At 48.4% G+C, this 27,995-nt stretch overlaps 1 protein-coding gene across 2 annotated transcripts in view; it reads right to left on the reverse strand.

The window, feature by feature from the left end:
- The window catches only part of TRERF1 (transcriptional regulating factor 1), a 100,670-nt gene that overhangs the window by 17,105 nt on the left and 55,570 nt on the right, over positions 1–27,995 (reverse strand). The window contains exons 3-7 of one of the 2 annotated variants that reach the window (XM_057398502.1): positions 13,882–13,979; positions 2,742–4,379; positions 2,153–2,199; positions 1,295–1,445; positions 140–388 (exon numbers count right to left, since the gene is read on the reverse strand). In XM_057398502.1, coding sequence (XP_057254485.1) covers positions 140–388; positions 1,295–1,445; positions 2,153–2,199; positions 2,742–4,115 — 1,821 coding nt within the window. In that variant the 5' untranslated portion in view covers positions 4,116–4,379; positions 13,882–13,979. The remainder of the gene's footprint in view (positions 1–139; positions 389–1,294; positions 1,446–2,152; positions 2,200–2,741; positions 4,380–13,881; positions 13,980–27,995) is intronic. The other variant, XM_057398503.1, reaches the window with a different exon arrangement.

Raw genomic sequence — 27,995 nt, forward strand, 5'->3', positions numbered from 1 at the left:
GGCCTTTTGTGCTTACTGGGCATCGTGAAGACTCTGGAACATATTCTAGAGTACAGATGCTTTAGAGGAAGTAGCAGCACTATAAGCAAAGGGATTTAAGACGCACAGCACAGTTAGTGGCAAGAAACGCAGCACTCACAGAGGATGAGCAGGGGTTGGCCACTTTTGGACTGCACGGTGGCGAGTAAGTCATCTTCACGAGCACGGGCATCTCGTCATCTGACACAGGGTTGGCAGGCTTGTCTCTGACTGTGGCAGTGCTGGCAGAGGGCTGCGTGCTGGGCTCGGGCGACAGAAGCTTTACAGGGACAGACACTGGCATGACGATGGGCGCGAGGCTATCCACCTCTTTAGGCAGCGGCTGCTGTGGTGGGGTCTCTCCTTCATCCTGTACAGACAATTAAAGGCTTTCAGCCCGAGTGAGGAGGCTACTGCTGGATGAACACACTACACAAGGTATGCACCGTGGCTCAGAAGGAGCAGCCAGAGTTACAAAACACACAACGGTGCTGCTCCCTGGACTCTGTTTGCCTTGAACGAAGTTGGTGGATTACTTATGACTCCTACACAGGCTCCAGCCTCGGTGGAAAATAACCACATGAAGCATCTTCACAAGATAAATCGCAGGAGGGGAGATAAACACGTGCTCTTTTTATCGCTATAAAGACAGAATTCTCCATCCCCCACCTAGAAACAAAGATGCAGATGGTGTAACTCTGATGGCTCTCTGCCTTCCTGTGGTATTCCCAGCTCGGACAGAACTCAAATACCAGGACAGAGAAAAACCAACTGACAGGGCAAGTTCTTTTCGTGCAGAACAATTCAAACCCACGTGTTTGGTTTGGTATTTGTTGATACCTATAGAACCAAAACACTTGGGAAGAAGGCTGTCAAAGATTCAACAATCCTGCTCCTTCAGTTAAAGCCTGGGAAGGCTTCCAATTAACATCCCTCACTCATCCAAGTAGTCCAAATGAAAATAAGGAAGACTCGATGTTCCTGATATTTCTAATGTAATAAACAGGAAGGGGAAAAAAACTTGATGCTCCTAACTGATTCTGTGATGTGTTCTTGTAACATGCAGGGAAAGAGAGGGACAAGCTCACTGCCTCGGGCTTGAAAGAGAGACTTCTGGCCTACAGGCTAACAGATTCACATGCTTTTCTGCTTACAGAGGGTACGACATAACAAAAGAGCGCCGAGAAGAACGAGTTTTGACAGCGAAGCAAAGCATGGCAAAGCAAGCAAACACGGAAAGGAGAAAGCCAAATACTGAAGTAAACCGGACTGCTACCTGTTTGAAGTTCGGAGATGCTCTCACTCCTCCGTGGGACCTCATGTGACCATTGAGAGCAGGCAAACTCTTAAACTCCTTCAAGCATATCGAACACATTAGTTTGTTCTTCGCATCAGCTCTCTCCGGAAGTGTTTCTCTGTTCTGGCCACTGTGTGGGTTTTCATTTGGTTTTAGCATGGAACAGAAGAAGAGACATTAGTTTGGCACGTTCCCTTTGGTGCAAAAAGAGGAGTTTTAGTCGAGGAAGTCAATGAGATTTTACAGCTAGATGGTTATGAAGCCGCAAGTAGGCACAGGGTGACCGCTGTGGAGTATGTGGGCAATAACCTAGATCCGCTGCTCCCGAGATGGGAAGTTTAGAGTAGGCCTCTGTATTGGAAACCCCGAGAACCCCCAAGATCCATCGTGTCAGACCTACAATTTCCCCACTCATGACAGCATTTAACAAGCGCTCCTACTCATGGGAGGAAACTGTGCTGGAGGACACCTCAGTCCTTCAGAGGTGAGACCTTCAGGTTAAACAGAGGATCCCCGATGCCAAAGATACAAATCCCAAGCACACACTGTCCCTTCTCCTACAAATGCAACACTGAGGGCAAACTGCTCCCCTGCTTTTGCTCCTTCTTTGGTTCTTTTCTATGGAACACAAAGCAAAGAACTGATTTTCCTGCTGGGGGGGGGGGGGCGGAGGGGGACGGTGGAAATCACACAAACTTAGTTCACAAAGCACAGAACTAAACTTGCATCTAGTAGGGGAACGGTACCCAGAGTGCCTTTCCCTCCCTCTGCACCGCAGCACTCCCTTGTATTTGTCATACTTGAATTAAAAGGGCTAAAGCAATCTTGTTCAAATACCTTTGTTCTGGGGACAGGGGCTGCAGCCTGCCGTCTGACAGCGGCACCTGCGAGCAAAGGGGGAGAAAAGAGGGGGAAAAAGAGAGAAAAGCCTTTTTCAGGAAAATAGGAATGCAGAAATGAAGGTCCCCACAACATTCTGGCTGCATCTGGTGGAGGATTTTACTAATATGAAAAGCCTCTGAGCTGAGAGCCTCCCAACGGCTCTACCAAACCAGTGCCCCCGTGAGCACTTCCTTGCACTCGCTTGCTGTCGGAAGCCTTTGCTCTGACCCTGAAGCGTTACTTCTGGCAACAGGCAGTTGTCCGACTGCTCCTGAGCAATCCAGCCCCAGAAGCATTTGTTGTAATTGGGTCCCTCCTCCCCAGACACTTCCCAAAGCCCCTCGAGAGGGAAGCAGCAGCTCCGTGGTGCCACCAGCCCGGGCTGAACCCCGAGATGGAGACAAGAGAAGTCTCTTAATGCAGCTCCCCAAAACACGCCCGTGATCACAGCTCACATCCTGACCTCCTCCTGGCTCTCCTGCAGCAGTGTCATTTCCACACCTTGCTACTCTTATGCAAAACACGGGTCTGAGCCATTACCTACCTGAGGCCACGCGGCGCTAGGAGAGTCTTGCTGAGAGCTTTTGTTGTTCAGATGAACCCCCGAGGGTGGCAAAAGAGTTCGATGAGGGACAGCATTACCTACAGAGTTCATCTCCTGCCGTGGGGCATCCTCCGCGCTCTCTGGAGGAGTGAGGCCGAGATGGGAGTTCAGAGCTGGCACCCTGCTCTCACCTGGGTATTGCTTCTGCTGGTCCTGCTGCTGCAGCAGACTCTGCGGGTACAAGTGCCTGTACTGTTCGTGGGGATCCTGGTAGCAATACTGAGGCACTGCTCCCAACTGGATAAGCTGCACAGGATGACTGGGATCCTGAGAGTACTGCTGCGAGTCATGCATAGCCTTTGCATCAGGTTCCCTGTGATACGGAGGAAGCGGCAACTGCATCTGTTGCTGCTGTTGCTGTAACTGCTGCATGACAGGTTGTGTTTGGTAATACTGAGCTATCGGCACCGGGCAGTGCCGCTGCTGCCGAGCTGGCTGCTGCTGCTGCTGCTGGATCTCCTGCATGGAGAGCCGAGGATGTCCCTGCTGTGGCTGAGCGTAGTACTGAGTCTGCTGCAAGTGCTGCATCTGCTGCGGCAAGAGCTGCTGGGGCTGCATTTGCTGAACGTGCGCCTGCCCTGGCTGGAACGCAGAGTGCATCTGCATCTGTGATAAGTGCTGCTGGTAGTCGTAGTACAGCTGCTGGTGCTGCATGACTTGCATCTGCTGCTTCTGCTGCGTGCTTGCAAAGCTCTGGTGGCTTTGCTGCGGCACCGGCTGGTATCGCTGTACACTGGACGTTACGGGCTGTTGCTCAACTGCTGGCTTCTGGGACAGCAGCTGCCTGAGCGCGCTGTCACCAGAGCTCTCCACCATCGAAGCCTCGGTGTGCAAAACCTGAGCCATGTTGTTCACCTGGATCCTCAGGTTTTGGTTGGCAAACACTTGTGTGAAGGAGTCCAGCTTATGCAGGACCCCACTGGTGATTTTTTGCGACCGATTATCACTGGATTGAGAGTAGGAATATTGGTACCCATCGTGGGAATCCCCCTGCCCGAGGGGGCTCCACATTGCGCTTGGATTGTTCAAACTGTTCCTCACTGGGACGTGGTTTCCTGAGCCAGAATGTGTCCAAGTAGTTTGTCTGGATGTATCCATTGATCCAAGACTTTTTGAACCTACAGGCAAAGCTATACTGTCTCTTGAATCTTGGGGAAACTGTGGGGAGAGAGGGGATGCCTGGGGAGCATCCAGAACAGAGGTCCCGTAGCTATGATTTAGAGACGGAAGCGAGTTCATTTGGTGCTGTTGGTAGTACAAGTTCTCATTGCTGTTGGCAGTGTGGTTAGTCTTATACAATTGCTGGTCCCCCATTTTTGGTCACTTCTGTTCCAAACTTACAGGCACACGAACCATTGAAATCTCTATGAACCCTGAGATAGCTGAGTGAAGGGAAGGGAGGGGAGGGGAAAAGCTAGAATTACTTATAATCCAGCATGTCCATGTGCATCACAAGGACTAAGATTTTCTCCAGTCTATCAGTAATTCCAATCTCAGACTTGCCGTTGCTTCACATCTTCAATAAATGGACCACAGCACAGATGCTACACAGATCAATGGGCTCAGTGTGCCGGGCACCTGTGGAGGAAGAGAAAGACAAGGTGAGGGCCAGCTCTCCACATAAACAGTTACAGTTGTTGCCTCAAAGGAAACTGTAAAATCTCTTAGTTTGAAACACATAAGCAGACACAAAATTGCAGCAGCTGGGCTACTCCAGAGCAGTCAGATTATTTCATCTCATCCCGTTATCTGCCTCCAGTGCTCCGACAAAATCATTCCGCCAAATAAAGGCTTATTCCTCAAACCTCTCTTCTCCCATAAAGCACGTGACCATCGAAGCAGCTTTAGCTGGCTACACACTGCTCTCTCATGCCTAGCTGACTATCAAGCCAGGTCACCTTCCTACAGTGTTACGAGCCTTCTTGTCAGAAGCAACACCCCCTTTACAACAGGTAAAAGAAAACCACGGCCTTGAACAGAGCTGACTGTACTCGGGGATCAGCACCTAAAAGGCAGACAGAAAACTGCAATCTGGGATTTGCACAGGGCCTTCCACACCTTCCCAACTTCCAGAGTACCTACAGAGGGTGCCCACTGGTGATACGAACATAGAGCATCACCGAAGAATAAGACGTCACAGCAATGAGCATTAGCATTGCAATAAAGAAAAGCAGCTCATGAGCGTAGTTACCCAAGTGCATCGCTGCACGTCCATTTGTTGGACACTTCTGTGGGGAATGTGATTAATGGCAAGACCAAACCAGTCCATGGAAATCTTTCCTGATCACTCACCTTACCTCAGGAGCGCTGAACTCCAACTCCTGTTCCGCCCTCTCACCCTTCCTTCTTCACCTTGTGTTATTTTAATGGACTAATTTCTATCAAATGCAACCTTTTCTCATTTTTACTGTATAAACTGTAACTCAAAGTAACACTTTACAGCTGTCTCGACTGGTTTTGATGAATAAGCCAGAATACATAAGCACATTATAGGGCTGGTTTACTATTCCACAGTATGAAGCAATCACTGTGTCTACAGTCACACGCACACACAGAGGCACAATATGCTTATGCAGACATAAATACGTCTTAACATAAAACCTGATCCTGAGCTTTAACAAGAGCACAAAAATACGAGACCACAACCATAACGCTGCCTCCTTCACATCTGCCTTTCTAAAGGTACCAAAGGCTCCTGTGTACCCATGGCCTTACCTGTTTTAACTTAGGAGGATCCTTGGTCTGAATGCATAAATGTGAAGTCACTGATGGAGAAAATTTTAACCATTGCCAGATGCATATTAACAAGGTCTGTGCTAGCAACGGCAAAGAAGGGGAATACATAGCTGCAGGCAGAACAAACCCTCTTCCGCTCTAGCATAATGTACGACAGCAAACCAGAGCTCCAATGAAGAGGGCTTTCAGCGTGTACAGTTTTTGTCTAAACCATCTGCAGCCATTAGCATGCAACGTTTTTCACGTGACAAATAATGGCTGAGAATAATTGCGAGTTTATTTCCCCTTTCCACAAATATAACATTGCTTCAGAGGTCCTCTCAACACGCTCCCCTTCCAGACTGCTAGAGATGCACGAGTCAACGAAGAGAGAAGTCAACAGTGAACGCTCAGGCTGCCAACAAGGTGGCTCAGCCCCAACCCAACTTCAAAGACTGCCTGTTAAAAACTAGGGAGGGAAACCGAACAAGGCTGGCACAAAACATTCCAAGGGCAACAAAAATAAACCCTGTGCGGCGTTTCACAGGGAAAAGCCATCAACTTCTAGAGGAAAAGAGGGAATATGCATCTCCTCTTACGCCTGTGAAGTCAAGAAAGATGAGCAGAGATGCTCTCAACACATCTGCCCATAAAAACAGGGCACTACTGGGTCTGCTGATACACCTTTTGAACAGGAGATCTGTCCCATATTAACAGTGGTGTAACTTGCACCATGCTCCTTGGGTTTGGCTCTTCTTTCTAGAGTCTGAAGTGACAAGCACCAGTGAAAGGACAAGAAACAATAGCAATTCAAACCAGCGAGTGAGAATAGGTGTTGCCAGGGGACAATTAAAAGGCTGTCAGTACTTCAGGAGTAAGAGCACTTATTCTTGAGGCAAGAAATGGCATGATTTTGGTATTTTTTATACATGTGAATGTAAATATAAATATGGGGGGTTTTACATATATATACACAGATGCACACATATATATGGCAGACGTTACCTCCTGCCCCAGCAGCCACAGTGAGTCGTGTGGTCACCAGGGAGAACGCCAGCCCTTGGGCACACACCAAATTCCAGTCACTGTACCCTTTTGCCTGGGGCTTATCCCATACAGATCTCAGGGGACTGGAAAACAGTCGGGAAGGTTTTACAGCTGAAGCATCAGCACCAACCTCTCTCCTCCCCTGTCTCAGGATCCAAAATAATGCTCATAGAAACTTCCTCTCCAGCATCCTCACAACACCTCCAGTCTGGGAGCTGGGACAAAACTCCTGTCTCTGAAGTAGCGCCAGAGTTAGCATCACAGTGACACAGAAACATCTGTAATAAACCTGAAGAAAATCAGAATGGGAAATTATAGTAAAACACCAGGTCAGGAAAGGATGGGAAAGTTCAGTCCCTTCGAGCATCGCACTTGAAGGCATTTGCATTGTTTTCAAACCCCCACTGTCCCATCCCAAAGAAAGATGAAAACATTCCTTTCAAACATATCCGGAGGGAGAGGAGTGCAAATGTTAAAAAGCATTATTAGTATTGCACCTTCAGGAGCATATTAAAAACCAAGAGGCAGGCACGTGGATACAAGCATAATAAAGCAGTCCTTTAGATACCAGGGGTGGTTTTGGTACTCGAGCAAGCTTAAATGCAAGGGCCTGGTGCTGTACACACTGAGCATTTGTTACCACGTTAACAAAATGCTCACAGTATGCATTTCTTGTGGGATTAAAATCTAAGAGCATTTTGGTGCTGTACACAACACCATTAAGGCTTTAGGGGCACCCAAGTTAGTCTCTGGCCAACTGAGAAGCCAGTGGCAGTGCACTGAATGATTTCTATTTCCTTCAATGGGAGGAAGAAAAGGGGCTGGTGCCTGAACGGCCATCACTGCAATTTACCACAGCTCTAACTCCTAAATGGTTAAACCAAACAACTAAAAGCAGCACAAGTTTTATAGCAACAATAGTTCCACGGTTGTGTTTCTTCTCTTCCCAACAGCCATTTATGCTACTTAACCTCTTACACGTCTGACATCGCACATGTATCCCAATCATGCAATCATTACAAAGGCACATCAAAACAAATGCAGACGGATAGAACCGTTTCTGTAGGCTGCTTAAAAGGAGAAATACCCCACTTAAGTTTACGGATAGAACCTGGACTCAAACTAATGGGAGTTCAGTTGAACTTGGGTAACAGACAAGGTTTTGCTCCAACTCTTTCTCATCGTTTCAGCATGGTCCCCTGCAACTTCCCCAGCCCGAGAGCCAGGGACATGCCAAGCTGGCTGAGATGCCTTTACACACTCCAACTCTGCAAACACAAGCAAGTGTAAGGCAATACAAGCAACAGTCTCTCCTGGAAGCACGCCTTAACTTAATTCTGGTAACCATGAAATGGAAGAGTATTCCAGCGTTATCAGTTGTCAGTAAAGGTGATCTGGCTTCCCTCCTTCATAAACTATATTACTGGAGAGTCAGAAGAACATAGAGAAGACAACAGGAGGTGAAATATCAATGAGACGGTAGCTATATTAAACCCCCCTAACAAACAGGAGCACTCCCAGCTCCATGAGGCAGCACAGCAGATCAAGCCACAGTCCCACTATTGAGCTGCCTGAATCCACATGGATTTCAGAGCAAGACATCCACTCCAAACAGGCTGTTGCATGAAAGTTGGGCTGGGCGCAGGCTGCAAAACAAGGACTGAATGACAGCCAGTGCCACTTTCAGAACTGAGTCAATGGAGAGGGATGACACAAGACTGTAGGAGAGCAGATGCTGAATGAAGCAGGCTCAGTAAGAAGACTGCATGTGATGGCAGATGCAAAAAAAGCCTTCCATGTTCAACCAGCTTCTGCAGGGCAGCACAAACAGTATCAGCAGATGCTCACTTGCTGGGGCACCATCCCCTCTTCACATCCCTCCCTGCAGCATGGTTACATGTCAGTTAAGGCAAGTTTAACCACCACTCTTGGTCTAAACTGGGTTTTATATCACTTAAGGCAAGCCTGCTTTCAGAAATGTGTCATTGCTGTGTGTTCTCCCAGCACTGCACACGTGTTTGAATTGTGCCTTCCAGCCTTCACTTGCACAGGGGTTTCTCAAGGGGCTGTCTTTTTGTTATTAGAATATAAGCTTCATTTGTAACTGCAGATAAGATGAGATTCAAAACCGAAGTACTCTGTGCTGTTCCTTCAATTTCCCACACAGCCCTCGCTGCAACAGAAACAAAACAGGATTTATCTGATTCGGTTTTTAGCCTTTTGAATTGGAATGGGTTTTTATTGGCCTGTTTTGTTATTCAGAACTGTGAGATCTTCTGCTAATCTATTCCTAAATCAAGGAGCCATCGGACAGGGGCTTGGGCAACGTGGTCTACTGTCAGGTATCCCTGCCCCTGGCAGGGGATTGGAACCAGATGAGCTTTAAGGTCTTTTCCAACCCAAACCATGCATGATTCTATGATTGTCCTCATCTTGCTCTCTGCTTTCCTTTAGGACAGACACTGGAAAATACAGCAGTTCCTTCCCTGGTACCCTCTGTTCTGTTAACACTGATGTTACCAGCAGCCTCTGCCACATGGGTTAAACGTAACACAGCCTTTAAGTGACAGCACAGACAGGCCTGACTTTGAGCTGAGCACTACCGACATACAACCACCTTTAAGAGCCCATTGAGAAAAGCAGCTTTAAAAGCCAGGAGAGCACTACCTAAGAACACAAACCTGCATTACCAAGTCCAGCTCTCAGGGGTGATGCTGGCACTCTTCAGATGTGATGACTATAACAGGATCCCAGATTGGTTTGGGTTGGAAGGGACCGTAAAGCTCATCCAGCTCCAACCCCTGCCACAGGCAGGGACACCTTCCACTAGAGCAGCTTGCTCCAAGCCCCTGTGTCCAACCTGGCCTTGAACACTGCCAGGGATGGGGCAGCCACAGCTTCTCTGGGCACCCAAATAGAGCATTCTGTAATCTATTTGTAAACAATGAATTCTTCACGACAGGACAGCTGTGCCTGTGGATCCTGTATCACAGAACTGGTTTTCTAAATACACTTTATGCTAAGATATCTATCCCTTTTCCCAGGCTGCCCTGTCCCTGTTCCTGCTATATCTGTTATCCATTTTGACTCTGACTCATAAATAATAGATACGTGTGTAAAAGTTCCTGCTTTTTGTTATCAGTTGGTACTGACACAAGGTAGTGTTAAGCTAATTTTATAAGAAGCATGTATCTTTATATGTAAGGGTTCCAGTTTTTGCTCTGTGTGAAGTCAGATTAGTGGGAGAATTATGTGCCATGTAAATTAAGTTTGCTTCCTCTTACTTTCCCAAAGAGTACAGGTCTTTGTAAGACGGTGCTTTTTAAGGTTTTCTTACTTAAGAAGAGCTAGTCTCTGGCTATGCAAGAGGCTGCTTTACCTGCTCCTGCCTGCATCTCCCATGGGAGCATGGGGAGCGATCTGATGGCACACAAGAAGTTGCAGCCCTGGGGAACCACAGATGCGTGGCCCCAGCGGCGGGTGCCTGTGCTGACCAAGCCACTTGTGTGACAGCAGCGTCTGGTGAGCCCCGCCACTGAAAACATCCCAGTGGGAAAACTGATCTTCCACAAGGAAAAGGCTCGGATGTCACCCAGCCTCTTGTAGTGACCTGTTCTTCTGCGTGGTCCATGGCTGGATCCTCCTAGCATGAGGTACAGAGGTGAGCTGGTCTGTGCTAACATTCATAGAATCATAGAATCGTTAGGGTTGGAAAGGACCTTAAGATCATCCAGTTCCAACCCCCCTGCCGTGGGCAGGGACACCTTAAGCTAAATCATATCACCCAAGGCCTCGTCCAACCTGGCCTTGAACACTGCCAGGGATGGAGCATTCACAACCTCCCTGGGCAACCCATTCCAGTGCCTCATTTATTGAATCCCAGACTGGTTTGGGTTGGAAGGGACCTTAAAGCTCCTCCGGCTCCAACCCCTGCCACGGGCAGGGACACCTCACACTGGAGCAGCTTGCTCCAAGCCCCTGTGTCCAACCTGGCCTTGAACACTGCCAGGGATGGGGCAGCCACAGCTTCTCTGGGCACCCTGTGCCAGCGCCTCAGCACCCTCACAGCGAAGAGCTTCTGCCTTAGATCTAACCTGAACTTGCCCTCTTTCAGTTTGAACCCATCACCCCTTGTCCTGTCACTGCAGTCCCTGATGAAGAGTCCCTCTCCAGCATCCTTGTAGCCCCCTCAGACACTGGAAGCTGCTCTGAGACAACACTGGATGGCTGAGCAGCACAGAATCGTGAGAGGGCGAATGGCTTCCTTCAGCCACCCCTGTGCTCTCACAGCCTATTTAGACACCAGGTTTGCCTCTGTAACTCTTTGTGCAGCCACAGTTCAAGGCTCAGCTCGGCTTTTTTTGGCACAGGAAATAAGCACATGAAAAAGGCAGCAGAGTACTGAAACAGAACGAATGAATTCTAGTGTCGCACAAGGTGGTCGGGTGAACGAGCAGAGAGCAAAGGGGAAAGGCAGGTGAGAAGGTAACAACTCAAAGATTACCCTGTTATTCCATAAAAGATCTTTGGAAGCCCTGAACACATCTGATGTAGCAATAAAGGGAGGGAGAGACTGAAAATAAGGGTCAAAAGGTATTAGGATCATGGCTACTGCGTTAGAACAAACACTGGGATAGCAATATGGATTTCAAGGACAAACAAGAATTTTCTACAGCTATCCCAAGGACAAACGCTTACAGGGTGACAACCTTTGCATCCCAATCCAGGATACATCTGCAGTTCAGTTTTGGCATTCTTTGAATGGCAGAGATCTCAAATCCATGCCCATAGCTGCATGCAAACCCCAAGGCAAAACCAGCACCTCCAAAACACCCCGCTTCAGCAGGTGAGAACAGAAGCAACTAAACCAATCGATAAAGTGAAAGAAGGATGGAGAGGAAGCAGACTGTGCAGTACATTGGTAAGAAAGCAACACGCTCTCAAAATGGAAGGGAAAACCAGATGAGCTGCTTTTAATATTAATGCTGGCAATTCTTTAACAGTTGTGCAAATCCTCCCAAAATTATCATTCCCTTTGCAGCTGAGTTCCCTCCGCAGTGCCGTTGGAAAGGCTGCTGGGTCTCCTGTGGCTGCTCATTTACGCTGTTCCCATTTCCACTCTTAGGACTGGAGACTCCAATGTCCTAATTCAGTTTAATAAAGAACACATTGGACTTGGGGGAAGGAGAGCAGCAATGGCATTGGGAGGGGAACCGAGCACTGCTCTGCTTCAGTGCAGTTAGAAAAGGCAACAAAAACAATAAACAGCCAAACCAACAGTTGAGCATCTCAGGCAAGTCGCCAGCAAAGGGGGAGGAGGAAGGAAGGCAAACAAGCAAAACCATCTTCCTCTCCTTTTGATCAAAGATACAAGCAGAAAACACATTGGGAGGCACAGGTGATTGCACGAAAACATTGCCTTCCCCCCAAAACTAACAGAATCCTGTCATTCAACAGGAGGCTGACTTCCACATAAAGCCATTAACGCAAATGAGCTCAAGGAAGACATAGTTCCATGGGTGCCAAAGAAAGAAAGAAGGTTGCTTCAATAAATCTGCTTATCTCTGCTGTCAGTGAATGGGTGTTACAGTTCGTAGGCACTCGGAAGGGTTTGGAAAACTGCAACTGGAGCAAGTACCACATCATTTCATAAAATGGCAAACAGGCACTGCTGTGATCTCCTCACGACACTGATGAGAAATATAATGCAAACCTTAACTAATGCCAGGAGGGCACTGGAATTCCATATTCCATGACTAAGCAACTAAAAACCATACAGAAAACAGCATTATACAATCACAGAATCACAGGATAGTTAGGTTTGGAAAGGATCTTAAGATCATCCAGTTCCAACCCCCCTGCCATGGGCAGGGACACCTCACACTAAACCATGCCACCCAAGGCCTCATCCAACCTGGCCTTGAACGCTGCCAGGGATGGAGCATTTACAACTTCCTTGGGCAACCCATTCCAGTGTCTCACCACCCTAACAGGAAAGAATTTCCTCCTTATATCCAGTCTAAACTTTCCCTGTTTCAGTTTGAATCCGCTACCCCTTGTCCTGTCACTACAGTCCCTGATGAAGAGTCCCTCCCCAGCATCCTTCTCAGCCCTCTTCAGATACTGGAAGGCTGCTATGGGGTCTAAATTAAAGGGGCCATGATAAAGGCAATGATTTTCTCATATTCACCAATACATTACTGGGGATTTGAGCAAGGCTAAAGCTGTCTACGAAGCCTGGTTTGGAATCTCTTCAGCCAACACAGGTTTACTGCCTGTTTAGAGGAAATAAACTGTACTAAGCTCCTGCTGAGTCCGACATCCTCTCAAATGAAAACATGGCTTACTATGAAAACTGGCCTCAACTTCACATTTTAACATACTTTTAGTAGTGAACTGAGCGACTTGGCTTTCCCCAGCAACACCCAAGTTCTCCAGACATAAGAACACCCTGGCATGAAGACCTCAGGACAGATCTCGCCTCACTTAACGTATGCGGCTGCATCACAGTCTCTGCTCAGTGCCTTTGATTTGGGGGAGGAAGGGAAGTTTTTAGGCCCTCCCACTCAAAGCTCAGCTATTGCAGTGACCACAGCAGTGCTAAGCACATGATCTGAGTATGAAGGTGGGCATCCTGCACTTCACCACTTTCTTCCTGCCCTCTACAGTGTTCATGCTCTGAAGCTTATGATGTGATTGCCTTTTTCTGTGACTGCACATGCTGTGAAACAGGCAGAGAACATAGGCTTGGGTTTGCAAGAACGGGCAAGAAGGGAACATCCTGGGACAGATAACAATTAAAAACCCAGGCCGAAGGAATAATACGTGGAAAACAGCAGATGAGCAAGCTTCGGGTAGGGAGGGAACAGCTGTTTGGAGCCCACTGTGTCCCCCGAAGGAGACAGGGCTCAGAGGCCCTCTGAAAAGTCAATCCCTCTAAAACACACGCCGTTGGTAGCCAGCAACGGAGCCAAGCAAAACCCAGTGGCTGTGCAGAGCCGACTGCCGTGGCTGTTCCCTTTTGTAGCTGTTTGGAACGAAGGGCACATCCTTGGCTCCTACAGCCATGGTAGCCCTCAAGACAGAGTGAGTGGGGATCTCCCGTGCCATACATCCTGTGGCATCATCTGTATAATGTTTTACAGGACAGAAAGAAGTCCTATTTGAGAAGAAAACACAAAGCAGTCGTATTTGAGAAGCCCATCAATAAAGCGGCAGAGGTTCTGAAGCCCAGCTTTTGGGAAGCACTCAAAAAGCACTGAGGCTCACCAGTCACAGAAGCCCCACAGAAGGTGGATATGGGATGCTGCGACGTTACCTGATTTCTGAGGATCTGTGAGACTCCTGGAGCTTGCTGTGCTGTCTTTGCCATAACATCTCATGCTGTTTTCATCCTGTGGTCTCCCAGTGATGTATCTAAGCATAAGGCACAAGAAAGGAAATTAGTTTTCCCCCAACCTGATTCTCTCATAAAATATCACCAGCTTGCCCCAAACCATGAGCTTCCGATTGCCACACAAGCAAATACTAACGTTTATTCACTATAGTATCTCCATGTTACCCTGTTCTTCAAGTCACTGTTGCAGAGGACGTCTATCAGCACTATAACTCCCTTAAGGAACAATCTAGAACGTCTTTCCTGTATCAACAGCGAGGGGCTTCTTCACTGTCAAATCTCTGGGATTGATTCATCCCCAGGCCTTCAAATCACAGACTGAAACACAAGTAAATTCGCCTTCTCTTCTTATTCAGCTCTTCTTATTTGCCTGCTGCAAAATGAGGAATGGGTTACGGTGATGAAACAAACAGAACAACGTTGTGCCTCTACTGCAGAGGTCACTGAGGTTTAGCAGCATCTTGCACTGCTTGGACAGAACCCAGAGACAAGCTGGATGCTCTCACGGAGAAGAGATTTGCTGGCCCAGAGCTTGCAACCTACATGAGGAGCATCGCACAAACAAGAGAAGGTAGAGCAATCAGGAAGGGAGGGATTAATGAAAGTCGAGGGTGCGGGAGATATAATCAGGTTGTCACCCACTGCAGAAGAGATATCTACGGCAGGCATCTGAAGTTACATAAGTGAAAACAACACGCTTGGGTTTGTAGGTGCTGCTGCCAAGATGGCTTTTAGGGAAGGCCCTGAACACCCAAGAGCTGACTGAGGTTGTTGGGAGGCTGCTCTCCATAATCATTGAGGAGTTATGGAAGCTGGGGATGTCCCATAAGCCTGGAAGAAGGCTGATGTCACCCCCATCTATAAGAAGGGCTTTAAAGGAGGACCCAGGCCCACCAGTCCTACTTCAGTCCCTGGTAATGGTATGGAGCAAGTCCTCCTGGAGGCTCTCACAAGTCAGATGGAGCATGAGACTGGGAAAAGCAGAGCGTAAGTCATGTCTGGCACACCTGATCACCTTCTCCAACCAAGTAACCTGCTCCACTGATGCGGGGCGAGCAGTGGGCACTGCCCACCGGCATTTCTCCACGCCTTTCCATACGGATTCTGAGAGGCCACCTCCCAGAGAAACCAACCCATTCCAGTCCAGACAAGCAGTCAGTGCAGTGTGGGGGGAACCGGCTGGCCGGCTACACAGGCAGGGATGCCTCACACTTCGTAACGTAGAGGCACAGGGAATACCTGGGCTTAACACGAGCGGAGTCAAAAGAGAAAGCTGATTTACCCCCCAGTTTAACCCAGCAGTTTGGAACCTGCCACGAGGTTTGTATTTCGTTTACAAACTAACTGCTGTACCACGAGCAGTGACCAGAGGCACAGCACACAATTCTGCTCTCTTTTTCTGGAACAAAGAATGCTAATGAATGAATTAAACCTAAAAACGCCAAACTATTCTGCAGACAAACCATCCCTGGGAGCTTCCTACAGAGGCCAAGCCAATGGACAATGGGAATGCTAACAACATAAATGCCCAGGAAAGCCCCTTCCTGCATTTCTTACTTGTTTTGGCTGCTTTTCCCCTATAGCGTCTTCATCATCTGAGCTGTACCACCACTCCTACGTAGCTGTATGTAAATGAGCAGACGTGCAAAGCTCTCGCACATAATAACACACTTAAAGAATAAAACTTTGGGTGTTTTAGGGCCAGAAGTAGTGAAATGATGGCAATAATGAAAACGGACCCAGCACTGCAAAACCACATACAATTCACAAGTGAGGTTTGAATTCCCTTCATCACATTTCAATCAGCATCTCATTTTTGGGGGTTAAACTAAAAAGCAATCTGATTTTACGTTCCTCTGCCACTCTGTTCAGTTTTGCTCCCATCCCAGCCCCTAGATTCTGCATGTAACCAAAGCACAGCAAGGAAACGCTGAAGTGAAGCCTACAGCAACATTTACAAACGGAGAGCTAAGTCAGAGATCAGCTATCCCATACCCACAACATGAATTCCTCTCTCTTCATCGGGATTGATGACTCTGCTGTAAAATCAGGAGCACATAATACCTTTCATGGGAGCGTAAAGCGCAGATGAATTAGCAGAGAGAGAACGAAGCTAAATCAATTTCTCATCTCGAGATAGTAATGGAGGCAATTTCTTGAACTTTACTGTGCTTGTAAGGTATTGATCAGCAGAGCCTCAGGCTGAAAGTTAAACCAGCTATTTTTCCAGTGGTAAAGTGGAGGATGGCAGTAAAACTACAGGCAACACACCTCGAAACGGGGGTTTTCTCCAGTTACAGGTCAGACGCTCAAAGTTCCCACCTAGCCACAAGTTAGTGCAACACACGAGAGGAAAGGCTCTAGCCAGAGGCTGAATGAATCCTGCAGGAGCCTTCACAGGGCTTATTTAAGGAGAAGCACAAAGACACAGTGCTGCTCTAGGAGCGACGGCACAAACTGCAGTGCTGGTTACACTACTGCAGCGACGGCGTGGGGACGGCACTTCTATCGTCACCCTAAGGAGCCACTTCCCAGAGGTCTTTCAGGCTCTGCTGGGAATACATTTGCTGCTCCAAGGCCTAATGGCAGGTGAGGATGAGGAGAACCTTTGCCTGGCCGATGACGATGCCCCACTCAACCACTGTGAAGAGCAGTGACATCAAGGAATGCCACGCAGGTGCTCCATGGGCTGGAGAAGGCCATGTGCTTCCAAGGACAATGCTATGGCTGCGTGGCAGATTTTAGGTATTAAAAGGACAATGCAGATCAGTGATGAGGATACACACATCACCTGCTGAAGCGTTCAACATGCACCCTTCTAGAAGGACTGTATTTACTTTAACGGGATGGATTTCTGCATCACCTGGCATTAAGACCCTAACTGAAAAGCTGGAATTGGGAACTCAGAGCATCCAAAATGCGATTCCGAAAGAACACAAAAGCCCCTTACAAACACCCAAAACCAATCACAACAACAAAAGGTCATCTGGGATTTCTGTTCTCCTGCCCAGTCGCTGCTGGTTTATCCAAGCACACACAGCCACCAGCTATAACCCTCCCATGAAAGGAATAAGCCTCACCTACTTTAATCAATGAAACACAAGATTTGCCTCCACTGTATTTATCATTATTTCCATTACAACAAGGGTGACCAAGAGCATCCTGTTATCGAAATTGGCTGCTCATGATTAAATAGTATTTAATTCTTTTGGGAACAGAAAAGGGGAAAAGGAAGCCACCTTAAGATAAGACACCAAAGCACAATACAGAGTACCTGAATTAAACAAGCAATACCAACAAGGACCGTAAGAGTGACCGGCAAAACCAGCAACAAAAAGTGGACAGGACCAGAACTACCATTATCACTCATGTACCATTACTCTGATTCACTTAAGGCATTTACATCAGAGCACGGCCTCTGCACATGCTGGATGTCCTCTCTTAAGCACCAAGTTCATGATTGTGTTGCCTTTCTCTGGTCCATGTTCAGCTTTCTGATTGCACCTTCCTAGAAAAAACCTCTAGGAATTCCAGTTCTCCAAGGACAGGATTCCTCATGCACACAAGGCCACTCTGATGTGCTCATTTCTCCATCTTTGAAATGCCTCAGGAATATTATATGATACTTATTTCCAGAGAAAATCTCTTTGACAAATGGCACATCTTACAGGTGCGATGCTGTGGCACAGAGAGATAACACATTCCAAAATCAGAGAATCATGGAATCCCGGACTGGCTTGGGTTGGAAGGGACCTTAAAGCTCATCCATTACCAACCCCCTGCCACAGGCAGGGACAACTTCCACTAGAGCAGCTTGCTCCAAGCCCCTGTGTCCAACCTGGCCTCGAGCACTGCCAGGGATGGGGCAGCCACAGCTTCTCTGGGCACCCTGTGCCAGCGCCTCAGCACCCTCACAGGGAAGAGCTTCTGCCTTAGATCTAACCTGAACTCGCCCTGTTTCAGTCTGAACCCATCACCCCTTGTCCTATGGCTGCAGTCCCTGATGAAGAGTCCCTCTCAGCCATCCTATACACATGGTACTGAAGGCTAGGGAGCACCCCACATTTATGCCGTGGCACACTGATGCTGTATGCTGGTTTCTGCTCATTCACTCGTGAGTTCCGACACTCATTTTACCCCGGGACGACCACAAAGTCTCCTTTCAGAGCAGGAACACCTGGTGCAGCACTCCTCAGGCCATATGCCGCACTGTGAGCCCCCTTCATCCTCCCACATGCAATGCTTTCATTTATCTACTAGCAATTTCCTCTGGCATTTCATCATCCAACATCCAGTGAAAGGAGTCCTCCTGCAGCACAGTTCAGCCAGCCCTTCTTTTCCTTGTTCCTATTACCCTAAGCCTACACTCCTGCAAAATGTCAGCTCCCTTAAGCTACGAGGTGACTGGAACTGCTCAGGCAGCATCACCACCAGAAATGACATCAATAAACAGCCCTGCTTCCTTGAAACACCCCCCAACTACTCTTTGCCTTCACAAAATTCCTGGAGAACAGCCACTCTTCTCAACTGAACTCCCCAATCACTCAAAGAAAGGGAAAAATCTTCACGCAAGCACTGCCTATAGAGATCTTAAGCCCTGATTCTTCCAGGCTGGCAGAGTCGAGAACACCTCACGGTGAGATCTCCTGCCAAGAGCCCGACAATCCAATGCTCACACAACATCCCTGCCCTGAGGGGACTGAACTCCTCAGCTCAGGAAACACCACTGCCAGCCCAGAAACACCCCAAACGAACGAGCAGCCAAAGCTGAAAGTCCAACAGCTACCGCTCGGCTCCAGATGCGCTGCACGCAAGTAGGAGGGGAATGAAAAGCCAGCCCTTCCCACCGCTCTGCAGACGGGCTCCTGCGCAGTGCCAGGGATGCGCTGGGAGATGCACGATGCGTAAGAGCTCTCCCAGTGAATATTCATGTCTGGAGCAAAGGGAAGCATCCGCAGTGTCGGAACGGGTCCTGTGCGGGGAGGGCTGTGGATACCCCCATGAACTCAGGCCTGGCCTTTGCACTGTACTGTGTCTGCTGACAGCCACAGAGCATGCGGAGCTCTGCTTCCAGTGATCCCTCCGGAAGGGACAATCCCATCCATCAGACACGTGGAGCTGCAGCGACCGACGGGACGGATTCAATTCCTCCGTCCTCTGCTTGTATTTATCCAACTCGCTTGCACTGCTCTGGCTGAGAAAGGAATGGGATGGCTTGGGAGGCTGAGGGAACAAAACCACACCTTTACCCCTCACCCCCATAGTTACAACACATAAGATACGAAACCAATGCAGCCAGTGGTGGAATTCCTGTTACTGTGACAGAAAGATACCATTTTCCCTAGCTTCTATTTTAAATTGCTTTCTGATACAGCCAAGGTTCTTTAAGCCCTTTTGGCTCCTTACGTAAGGAAAGGCCACGCCATTCAGTTTTACAATTACTTTTACCACTCCCAAAGGAGCGCTGACACTCAGCACCTTCCTCAACTTTGTGAGGAATTTATTCAGGTATTAGTATGAGCAATTTCTGTTTCATTACATTAAAAGCTCTTAGTCATCCCTGTAGAAGTCTTTTTCCCTTGGGCAGGCTCTTCTGTAGAGTAGGTAGTTATCTGCCAATCCCGTTTCCTTTCCTAGGATTCCATGTAAGCAGAAGTAGCACAGAAAAGGGGAAAGGACCATGCTTTTGAACACCATGGTGCCTCCATTTTGCAGGTGATGGACAGTGAATAGGCACAACTCACACATTTGACAGAACTTCAGGTTTGGCATTTAATACTTGCAAAAATAGCAATGTTGCCAAAAGGGGGAGCAAAGCTACGAGCATTTTGCCCCATCACCCTACAGGTACAGATAATCCCAGACTGGTTTGGGCTGCAAAGGACCCTAAAGCTCATCCAGCTCCAACCCCTGCCACGGGCAGGGACGGGGCAGCTTGCTCCAAGCCCCTGTGTCCAGCCTGGCCTTGAGCACTGCCAGGGATGGATACACAGCCTCTGAGGCTTTGAGAACTGGCTTCCACGCTTCCTCTCAGATGACCACCTAAATTCTGGAGCATGCCCATTCCCAGCCCTTCTAACTTCACTTCTGAGGTGTTTCCCACCCTAAGCGTAGGTCCACGCTCTCTCATTCTGCCAACCTGCGACACAGCACGCAGGACACCTCACTTTCTTGATACAGAAGCGCCAAAGCAAGCACACATTCTGCAAGGAGCAAGTTCATCCTGCTTAACAATTACCCGAGAGAAACACAAACAGGGAAACACAGATTAGGGGCATGATTTCCCTTCCCAGGGAGGCCAAGGAAGGTGATTTGGCCAGTGTTTGTTTTGGTTGGGTTGGGTGGTTGGGCTTTTTTGTTCTTTCTAATGTGTGGCCAACCAAGGGGGAGGAGGGAGAGACCAGAAGAGCACCTTCAGGTAAGGGCCTTTAACATAAATGAACGGCTAAAGCTTGATCTGGGACAAAGGTGCCAGCTTGTTGCTTAGCAGAACAACAGGACGATGTTTGCAGAGAGTGCCCAACAAGCACCCAGGAGGAAGCCTTCTCTATAGCAGGCACAGTGCAACACCACAGGGTCTTCTGGCAAGGAATTATGAACAGGAAACATTCTGAACAAGGTGATAAACTTGCCTGCCATCTATGGCTCTACCTCACATGCAAGCTGACCAAGACATCCTTCGGAATTACTGGAATGTGACACTTCCGACTGAAACCAGTGTATGCCTGATTAACTCATACCATTTTCAGCTCTAGCACAAAGCCATCCTGAACTGTTGTCCCAGACAATACAAGAACCAAAAGGCTCTGCCTGCATCTCCCCATGACCCAACTGGCATCCTGGCACAGCGCTCTGCTCAACGGTGAAGAAACAACTGGGGGGGTCTGCAGTAGGGAGCCCATCTCTCATTTCAAGTCCCAATTTTGTCTGAATCTGGCATGAATTATGCACAGGTGCCCTCCAAGCAAGTGGAGCTGTGCCGAGCGAACCTCATTATAGTTTTGGATGCTAGGAGGTAGAAGTGGACGTATTCTAAAGTCCCGTTTATTCGAGCCATTGAGGCTCTCTTCTGGAATAACCTCCCCAAATCTGCTCACCCGTTTCTCTTTCTCTTCTTGAGGCATCAGACCTGCCAAAATCTGTGACTTCCCATCTGCTGCCATCTCTATGAATTATCTCCCCAAACAGGCTGCAAAAGACCACCAACACCTCTCTTTTACCCACCTTCAAACAAACAAGGTAACATGCCTGGCAGCCGGCCGGCTCAGGTACATCGTGCATTCACACACAGTGGTGCTCAGGTGCCCAAGATCTCAAACTCCCCGAGCCAGCAGTGCAGACAGAACCTCAGCACCGCTTCACAGAGCTTGCCTCAGCTTATCAGCCTGCTCTCTCTGAAAGACTCCTCTCACGGAGGATACACGGTGTTTTTACATCCCCATTTTGCATCAATTCTTTTATGTGGATATTAAGCTTCAGAGCGCGCTATCTGGAAATCTGGGCTGCTCTAGATCATGCGTTTAAAGACTTACTCTCTAATTCTCCTGCCAGTTTATAGGAGCTGCATTTTTATCCTCTGATTTAGAAATGCATAAAAGGACTTCCTATGGCTTATCCTGGCCACGACTGGACCAAGTATTTATTTACTGCGTTGCTTACATGGGCTGTGAGCCACCCGACGAGGAAATGGGGAAATAAAGACAACCTCCTCCTTTAGACCACATCGTTTCTGTCACCGTTTCTACTTAGAGATCTGCTCAGGTCTGGTTTATATAGGAAAAGAGTAAGCACAGACTTCAGTTTTTCATCATCTACTGAACCCATGGCATATAAGACTCATTTATCACCAAGCCCTAGACCCCAGATGAAATGCTAATTACAGACACAAAGACAAGGTAATGCTTTTCCAATAATGAGCAAGCAAGCAATTCTCAGAACAGCGTTACCTGATTTATGACAGGATTCTGGAAAGAAGACGGTGGTGCTGAGACACTCGTGGTTTCCCTTCTGTTCACTTCTCACTTGCAGCAGGTTCAAGCCTCTCTGCAGTATCTACTCAAGAAATCTGAGTGGAAGAGTAATCTGTAACGGAGCAGGATGGGTGCTGATCTCCCCACCACTGCGTCCTTGGGAACTGCCCAAGGAACTGCGGCTACAAGCAATGTGAACAGAGAACTTCTTCATGAATCAGAGGATCAACCAGGTTGGAAAAGACCTTTAAGATCAACAACTCCAACCATTACCCCAAGCACTGCCAAGACCACCACTAAGCCAGGGCACTGGCTGAAAGATGTAAGTGACAATGCCATTTCTAACAACCCTCAACACCGCAGATAGCGGCAAACTTAACTTGGGGCTGCAGAAGAGCAGCAAGGTGGGATTCTGAGTCGATTTAAACACACAATTAAAACAGGAGGTAAACCCAACTGCAGCAGAAACCAAAGGTGAGAGACATCACAGATGTGCTGAGCGAGTCAAACACCAGCCAAACCGGAGCCGGCAGTGCTACAGCCTCTCCTGCCAGAGGAAGCAGCTCAAGAACCCCAAAGCTCCAACACATCCAGACGTGAGGGACAGCAGGGCAGGGGCACAAGTCTTCAAGAGGCCCTCCCATAATGAAGAATATTCCCATTCAGGAAGCGTGGTGGCACGCTTCTGGAGCCAAGGCTGGCATTACCAGTGCACGGCTTGAAGGGCTCGGGGACGCCAAACCTTGCCTTCATTTCTCTGCCTGCACTTAGCTCCAATAGCCCGTCATGTTAAGGAAACACCATTGTTACAGAATCCCAGACTGGTTTGGGTTGGAAAGGACCTTAAGATCATTCAGTCCCAAGCCCGTGCCACGGGCAGGGACACCTTCCGCTAGAGCAGCTTGCTCCAAGCCCCATCCAGCCTGGCCTGTCGCCATACAGGAGGTGCTCTTGGTCAAATCTCATGGTGCTTAACTTAGGTGCAGGCTGCACAACTATCCCTTTCGAGTGGTGGGGTTGTTGGGGGAACGCGTTTGTGGTTCTTTTAGCACTGATGTAAGTCACATCGCAAGACAGGCACCTCAGAAGTTACTGGAATAATGACCTGTATAGTTGTTATTGAATACTGACACTGAAATCTGATCTAATGGCACTTTTCTTGAGAACTGAAACAGTATTACTGAAGAGATTTCTCTTAAAAATGGAACACGGGACACGTGCACTGCACTGACTGGGAGGCAGGACTCCCCAGCAGCAAGGCTAACAGAAGGCATACGGTGACTGACCCAACACAGCGCTGCGGCATTCCAGAACAGCCTTCCCCTAGGAATACGTCCACAGGAGGAGAGCATCAACATGCAGGAAGGTGAGGACGGTGCTCCAATAGCTGTCTCATCTAACAAAGATCTCGGGCAGAGACTTCACGGGGAGGGCTACAGTACTGTTAAAGGATTTTCTCCAATATATATGCAACCTTACATTTGTGTCCATTATCCTGTGGTGGAGAGTTCTTACTGCCATAGAATCATGGAATCAACCAGGCTGGAAAAGCCCTTTAAGCTCACCCAGTCCATCCACTCCCCAGCCCTGTCGAGGCCACCCCTAACCCATGGCACTGAGGCCTCATCTCCAAGCTGTGTGAACACTTGCAGGGACGGGGACTGCAGGCCTGCCCTGGGCAGCCTGTTCCAATGCCTGAGCACCCTCTGGGGCAGGAATTGTTCCTCAGCTCCATCTAAACCTGCCCTGGGGCAGCTTGAGGCCGGTTCCTCTTGTCCCATCCCTTGTTCCTTGGGAGCAGAGCTCAGCCCCTCCTGGCTCCATCCTCCTGGCAGGCACTTGTAGGGAGCCATCAGGTCCCCCCTGAGCCTTCTCCTCTCCACACTGAACCCCCCAGGTCCCTCAGCCCTTCCCCATCACACTTGGGCTCCAGGCCCTGCTCCAGCTCCAGTGCCCTTCTCTGGCCCCACTCCAGCACCTCAAAGTTTCTCTTGTAGTGAGGGGTCCAGAACTGAACCCAGGATTCAAGGTGCAGCCTCACCAGTGCCCAGTGCAGAGGCACAGTCACTGCCCTGGCCCTGCTGCCACACTGGTGCTGATACAGGCCAGGATGCTGGAGTTAAAAGGCACTAAGAAGGACATATAATATATAATGCAGGCACTGTGTATGGGAGGTAAGCTTGCCTCCAAACACCTAATGTGCAAACATTTGTTTTCCTTCAGATGCCTGAAATCAGGTCAGAACAACAGTAATGTGATGCTGGCTTGCGCAAAACAATGCTTGCCTTTTTTAATAGGCAAGAGCCCACCTAAGAAAGAAATACTTTTTAAATCCAATTATCTTTTTGGGACATTCGGAGACAAGGCTCCTGGATAACAGATAACTGCATGAGATTGAAGATAATTGGAAGAGTTCTGGTCTCTGCCATGTCCTTAGCATTCCCGGGCTGCACATTCAAGCTACAAAACCCAGTCTGTGCATCCGATGCTGTACAAGGCAATGTAGCAACACAGATGGATAGAGATTATCTCTGAAAAGGGATGTGTGCCCCGGGCCTAAATGCTTTAATTTCATCTTTTAAATATTGAGATTCCTGCTAGGAATTTGATTTGCACCTTCGTTCTCCTACAGGGCAGTTTTCCTCAAGGAATTCCTTACCTCATTTTCCCCTGTGCTCATGTCTCTGGTAATGCAAGATTCACAAGTCTCTCTGCTGCCATACTTCCCGCTGGTATACTTTCAGTAATCCCCAGCTATCCCGAAAGCTGCATCTCTCTTTCCATCATCAGTGTCTGAGTTTGACCCTGGTTTTGGCTGCGATGGAGTTAATTTTGCTTCCCAGTAGCTGGTGCAGGGCTGTGCTTTGGCTTTAGCCTGAGAACAAGGCTGATAACACACCCATGTTTTAGTTGTTGCTAAGTAATGCTTACCCTAAGTCAAGGACATTTCAGCTTCCCATGCTCTGCCAGCAAGGAGGGGCACAAGCAGCTGGGAAGAAGCAGAGCCGGGAGAGCTGACCTGAGCCAGCCAAAGGGGTATTCCAGACTGCAGAACACCATGTGCAGTATAGGAAAACTGGGGGGAGTCAGATGGGAGGTGCTGATCACTGCTAGGCATGAGCTGGGCATTGGTCAGTGGATAGTGAGCAATTGTGCTGTGCATCGCTTGTTTTTCTTGGGGTTTATTCCTCTCTCTTTTTGTTATCCCCCTTTTAATTACAATTATTATTATTACTGCATTTTCATTTCAGTTATCAAACTATTCCTATCTCAACCTGTGTGTCTGACCTTTTTCCAGTTCTCTTTCCAGCGTTAGGAGGGGAATGGGCGAGCAGCTATGCAGTACTTACTTGCTGGCTGAGGTTAAACAATGACACCAGGTCCAGGCTCAGCTACAGGCTGAAATTCCTTTGCACACTGGAAGTTTCAGTTGTAACCTCATTAACTCCAGGCACTGAGCTCTGCAAGGCCGAAGTGGAAACGGAAAGCCCCATTCCTTTGAGATCTCCTGCCCTTGCCAGAGGGATGGTACAAAGGATCTCCCATCACAACAAGAGTCACCTCAACACGAGGAAGAACTTCTTTACATGAGGGTGGCAGAGCCCTGGCACAGGCTGCCCGGGGGGGGGGGGTTGTGGAGTCTCCCTCTCTGGAGCCATCCCAACCCCGCCTGGACACGTTCCTGGGTGCCCTGCTCTGGGTGGCCCTGCCTTGGCAGGGCTTGGACGGGATGAGGTCCCAAGGGCCCTTCCAGCACTGATGGTGCTGGGATCACAGGGAGACCTATGATCGAACCAGCAAACTTCTGGACGCCTCCTGAAGCTGTGCAAGTCCGAGCCATCATTCCCCAGAGACCTGCTCTTGAGCCAGCCCACTGACACGCAGATAATGGTCTGATCAATAAGGGAACGGTCTCTCAAATACTAGCACAGAGGTTTTGCACAATGCAAACGACACCTGAAAGCAGAGGAGCATCAGGCTGGTGTCCCCAGCTTCTCTTTATCCCTGGTGTGCTAGCAGAAGCCACAACCCAGAGGCTGCTCTCCCATTCAGGTGTGTTTTGGAGTCACTTTCCTCCAGTCATGACCTATTTCAGGCCACGGATACATCGGGAGCTGCTGATGGATGGAGACAACCTTCCTGGGTTTTTGTAAGAGAAAAAACATCCCTGGTGTGCTTCGTGCACGGGTGGTGGTGAGGCACTCCATGCCTCTGTGCTCACCAGCAAACCAGGGTACAATTACGGACCACGGTCCTGGAGAACCATCTGATAAACAATTACATCCTCATTTCCAATAGGTATGCCTGCTCCTGTCAGGAGAACCTGAAGATGAGATTTGGATGATTTATTCGTTAGTCTGGACTATGAAGTCCTGAAATGAAAGATGTACCTTGCAGTGAAACCCATGTGGGTAAGAACCTTCTCTCAACAACACAGGACTACTTAAGACATGAAATCCTGAAACAAACAGATCTCAGCCCTCTCTAACGTGAGGCTCCTGATGAGTTCATTGAAGACCATGAGATTTGGGAACGCTCGTAGGTCTTCATCTTGCCGAGACTGGCACATCTTATATGCCCCCAAGCACAGGACACAGAGTCAGCAAGAGGTTTCTGGTTCGTATGAACGGAGCATTTTCAGCTACTTTAAATCACCATCACCACCTTCTTGCAGATCTCGCTTCTGTTTCTCAGCTTCTTACAGGCTCTTAACAAGAAGATGCTGCTCAACAACAATAAAATCTTTAGCAAGGCAGTAGGCTCCGTTCTATTTCCCTTGTAGCTACATCCTCAAACAAGCTGTCTCACGAGTAGCAGGTTAGTATCAGAAGGAACCTGGTCTGGACTTGAGAACATCACCATTTCCAGTGGGTTCATGTCTTTCGGAAAGTCCCAAACGGAAAGACCTTAAATAAGACAGAAAACCCTGACACAACAGAGGCTTTTGACTCCATTCCCATGCCTAATGGACTGCCGTAGATGGATAACTGTGGCCTCACAAGGCTGTTATAGCATTAGCTTTGCTTCTAATAAGCAAGGGGAAGGCAAGATCCTCATGGCTCCTACTCCTAAGTCTCATGAAGTAGCAAGAAAAGAGTTCTGCCCCCAGGTGCTTTGAAAGGAAACCAAAGGCATCCACGGGACGATGGATGATTCACGACTGGCACATCTGAACCCCCAAATGCACCACGTCAATAAACAGATTCAGAAAACCAAAGATCATCATCAGTGCAGAGGATCAGAGCGAAGCGCATGCGAGTGATGAATTCCAACTCTTAAGAATGGATGACACAACCACTGCATCTCCTGAACAATGAGAGGGAAAAAAAAAAAAAGACCTATTAAAGAATCTATTCAGTGGCACAGCACCAGCCTTTGCAAAAAGGGTAAAAATAACCTTGGGCACAAGAGGCAGGAATCCAACACATGAAGTAGTCTGTGATGAGAACTCCATGAATAAAGCAGATGATACCAACTGAGTTCCCCAAGAAACCCCAACAAAGCAGCTGTTTACAGATAGGGAGAATTCCTGCCTATGTGTTTCCAAATTAACAACCAAGTGGAATGAGATGGATTTGCTGGTTTAAAAAAAGCCAAGAACCAGCTACAGAAAAAGACCTGGATTTGCCCACCCTCACAGACACATCGGGGTTTAACATTTACAAAGTACCGAAAGAAAACACCCCCCACCTCCGTTCTCTTGATTTGATGTCACATTTGGCACAAAACTTTCCTGTTCAGAAGGAGATTTGGCTAGACAGCAGATGGAGAATTCCATTAAAACACAAGTGGCAACATGTGCCCGCCCTCCCAGTCAAAAGCAGCAAACCACGTCCCTGTAACATCTGCCTGCAGATCACAAGGTGCTCACATGGATGCTTCCCCACCATATACCTTTTCCTTACTCCTATCTGAAAGTGTCCTTCTCCATAAGTGAATTCTGTGTTAAAAGACGGAAGGCAAACAAACAGCCTCACCTACCCTTCCTGGCACCATTCACTTATTCAGAAGGGTATAAAGGTCAAGAGCTCTGGAGCGCTTGGTTCAGCAAGAAGTCACTATTTC

The sequence above is a fragment of the Pezoporus wallicus genome, unplaced genomic scaffold, assembly GCF_028554395.1.
Source record: "Pezoporus wallicus isolate ANWC-B61680 ecotype Strahan unplaced genomic scaffold, APGP_CSIRO_Pwel_v1 contig_11493, whole genome shotgun sequence".
NCBI classification, from domain to species: domain Eukaryota; kingdom Metazoa; phylum Chordata; class Aves; order Psittaciformes; family Psittacidae; genus Pezoporus; species Pezoporus wallicus.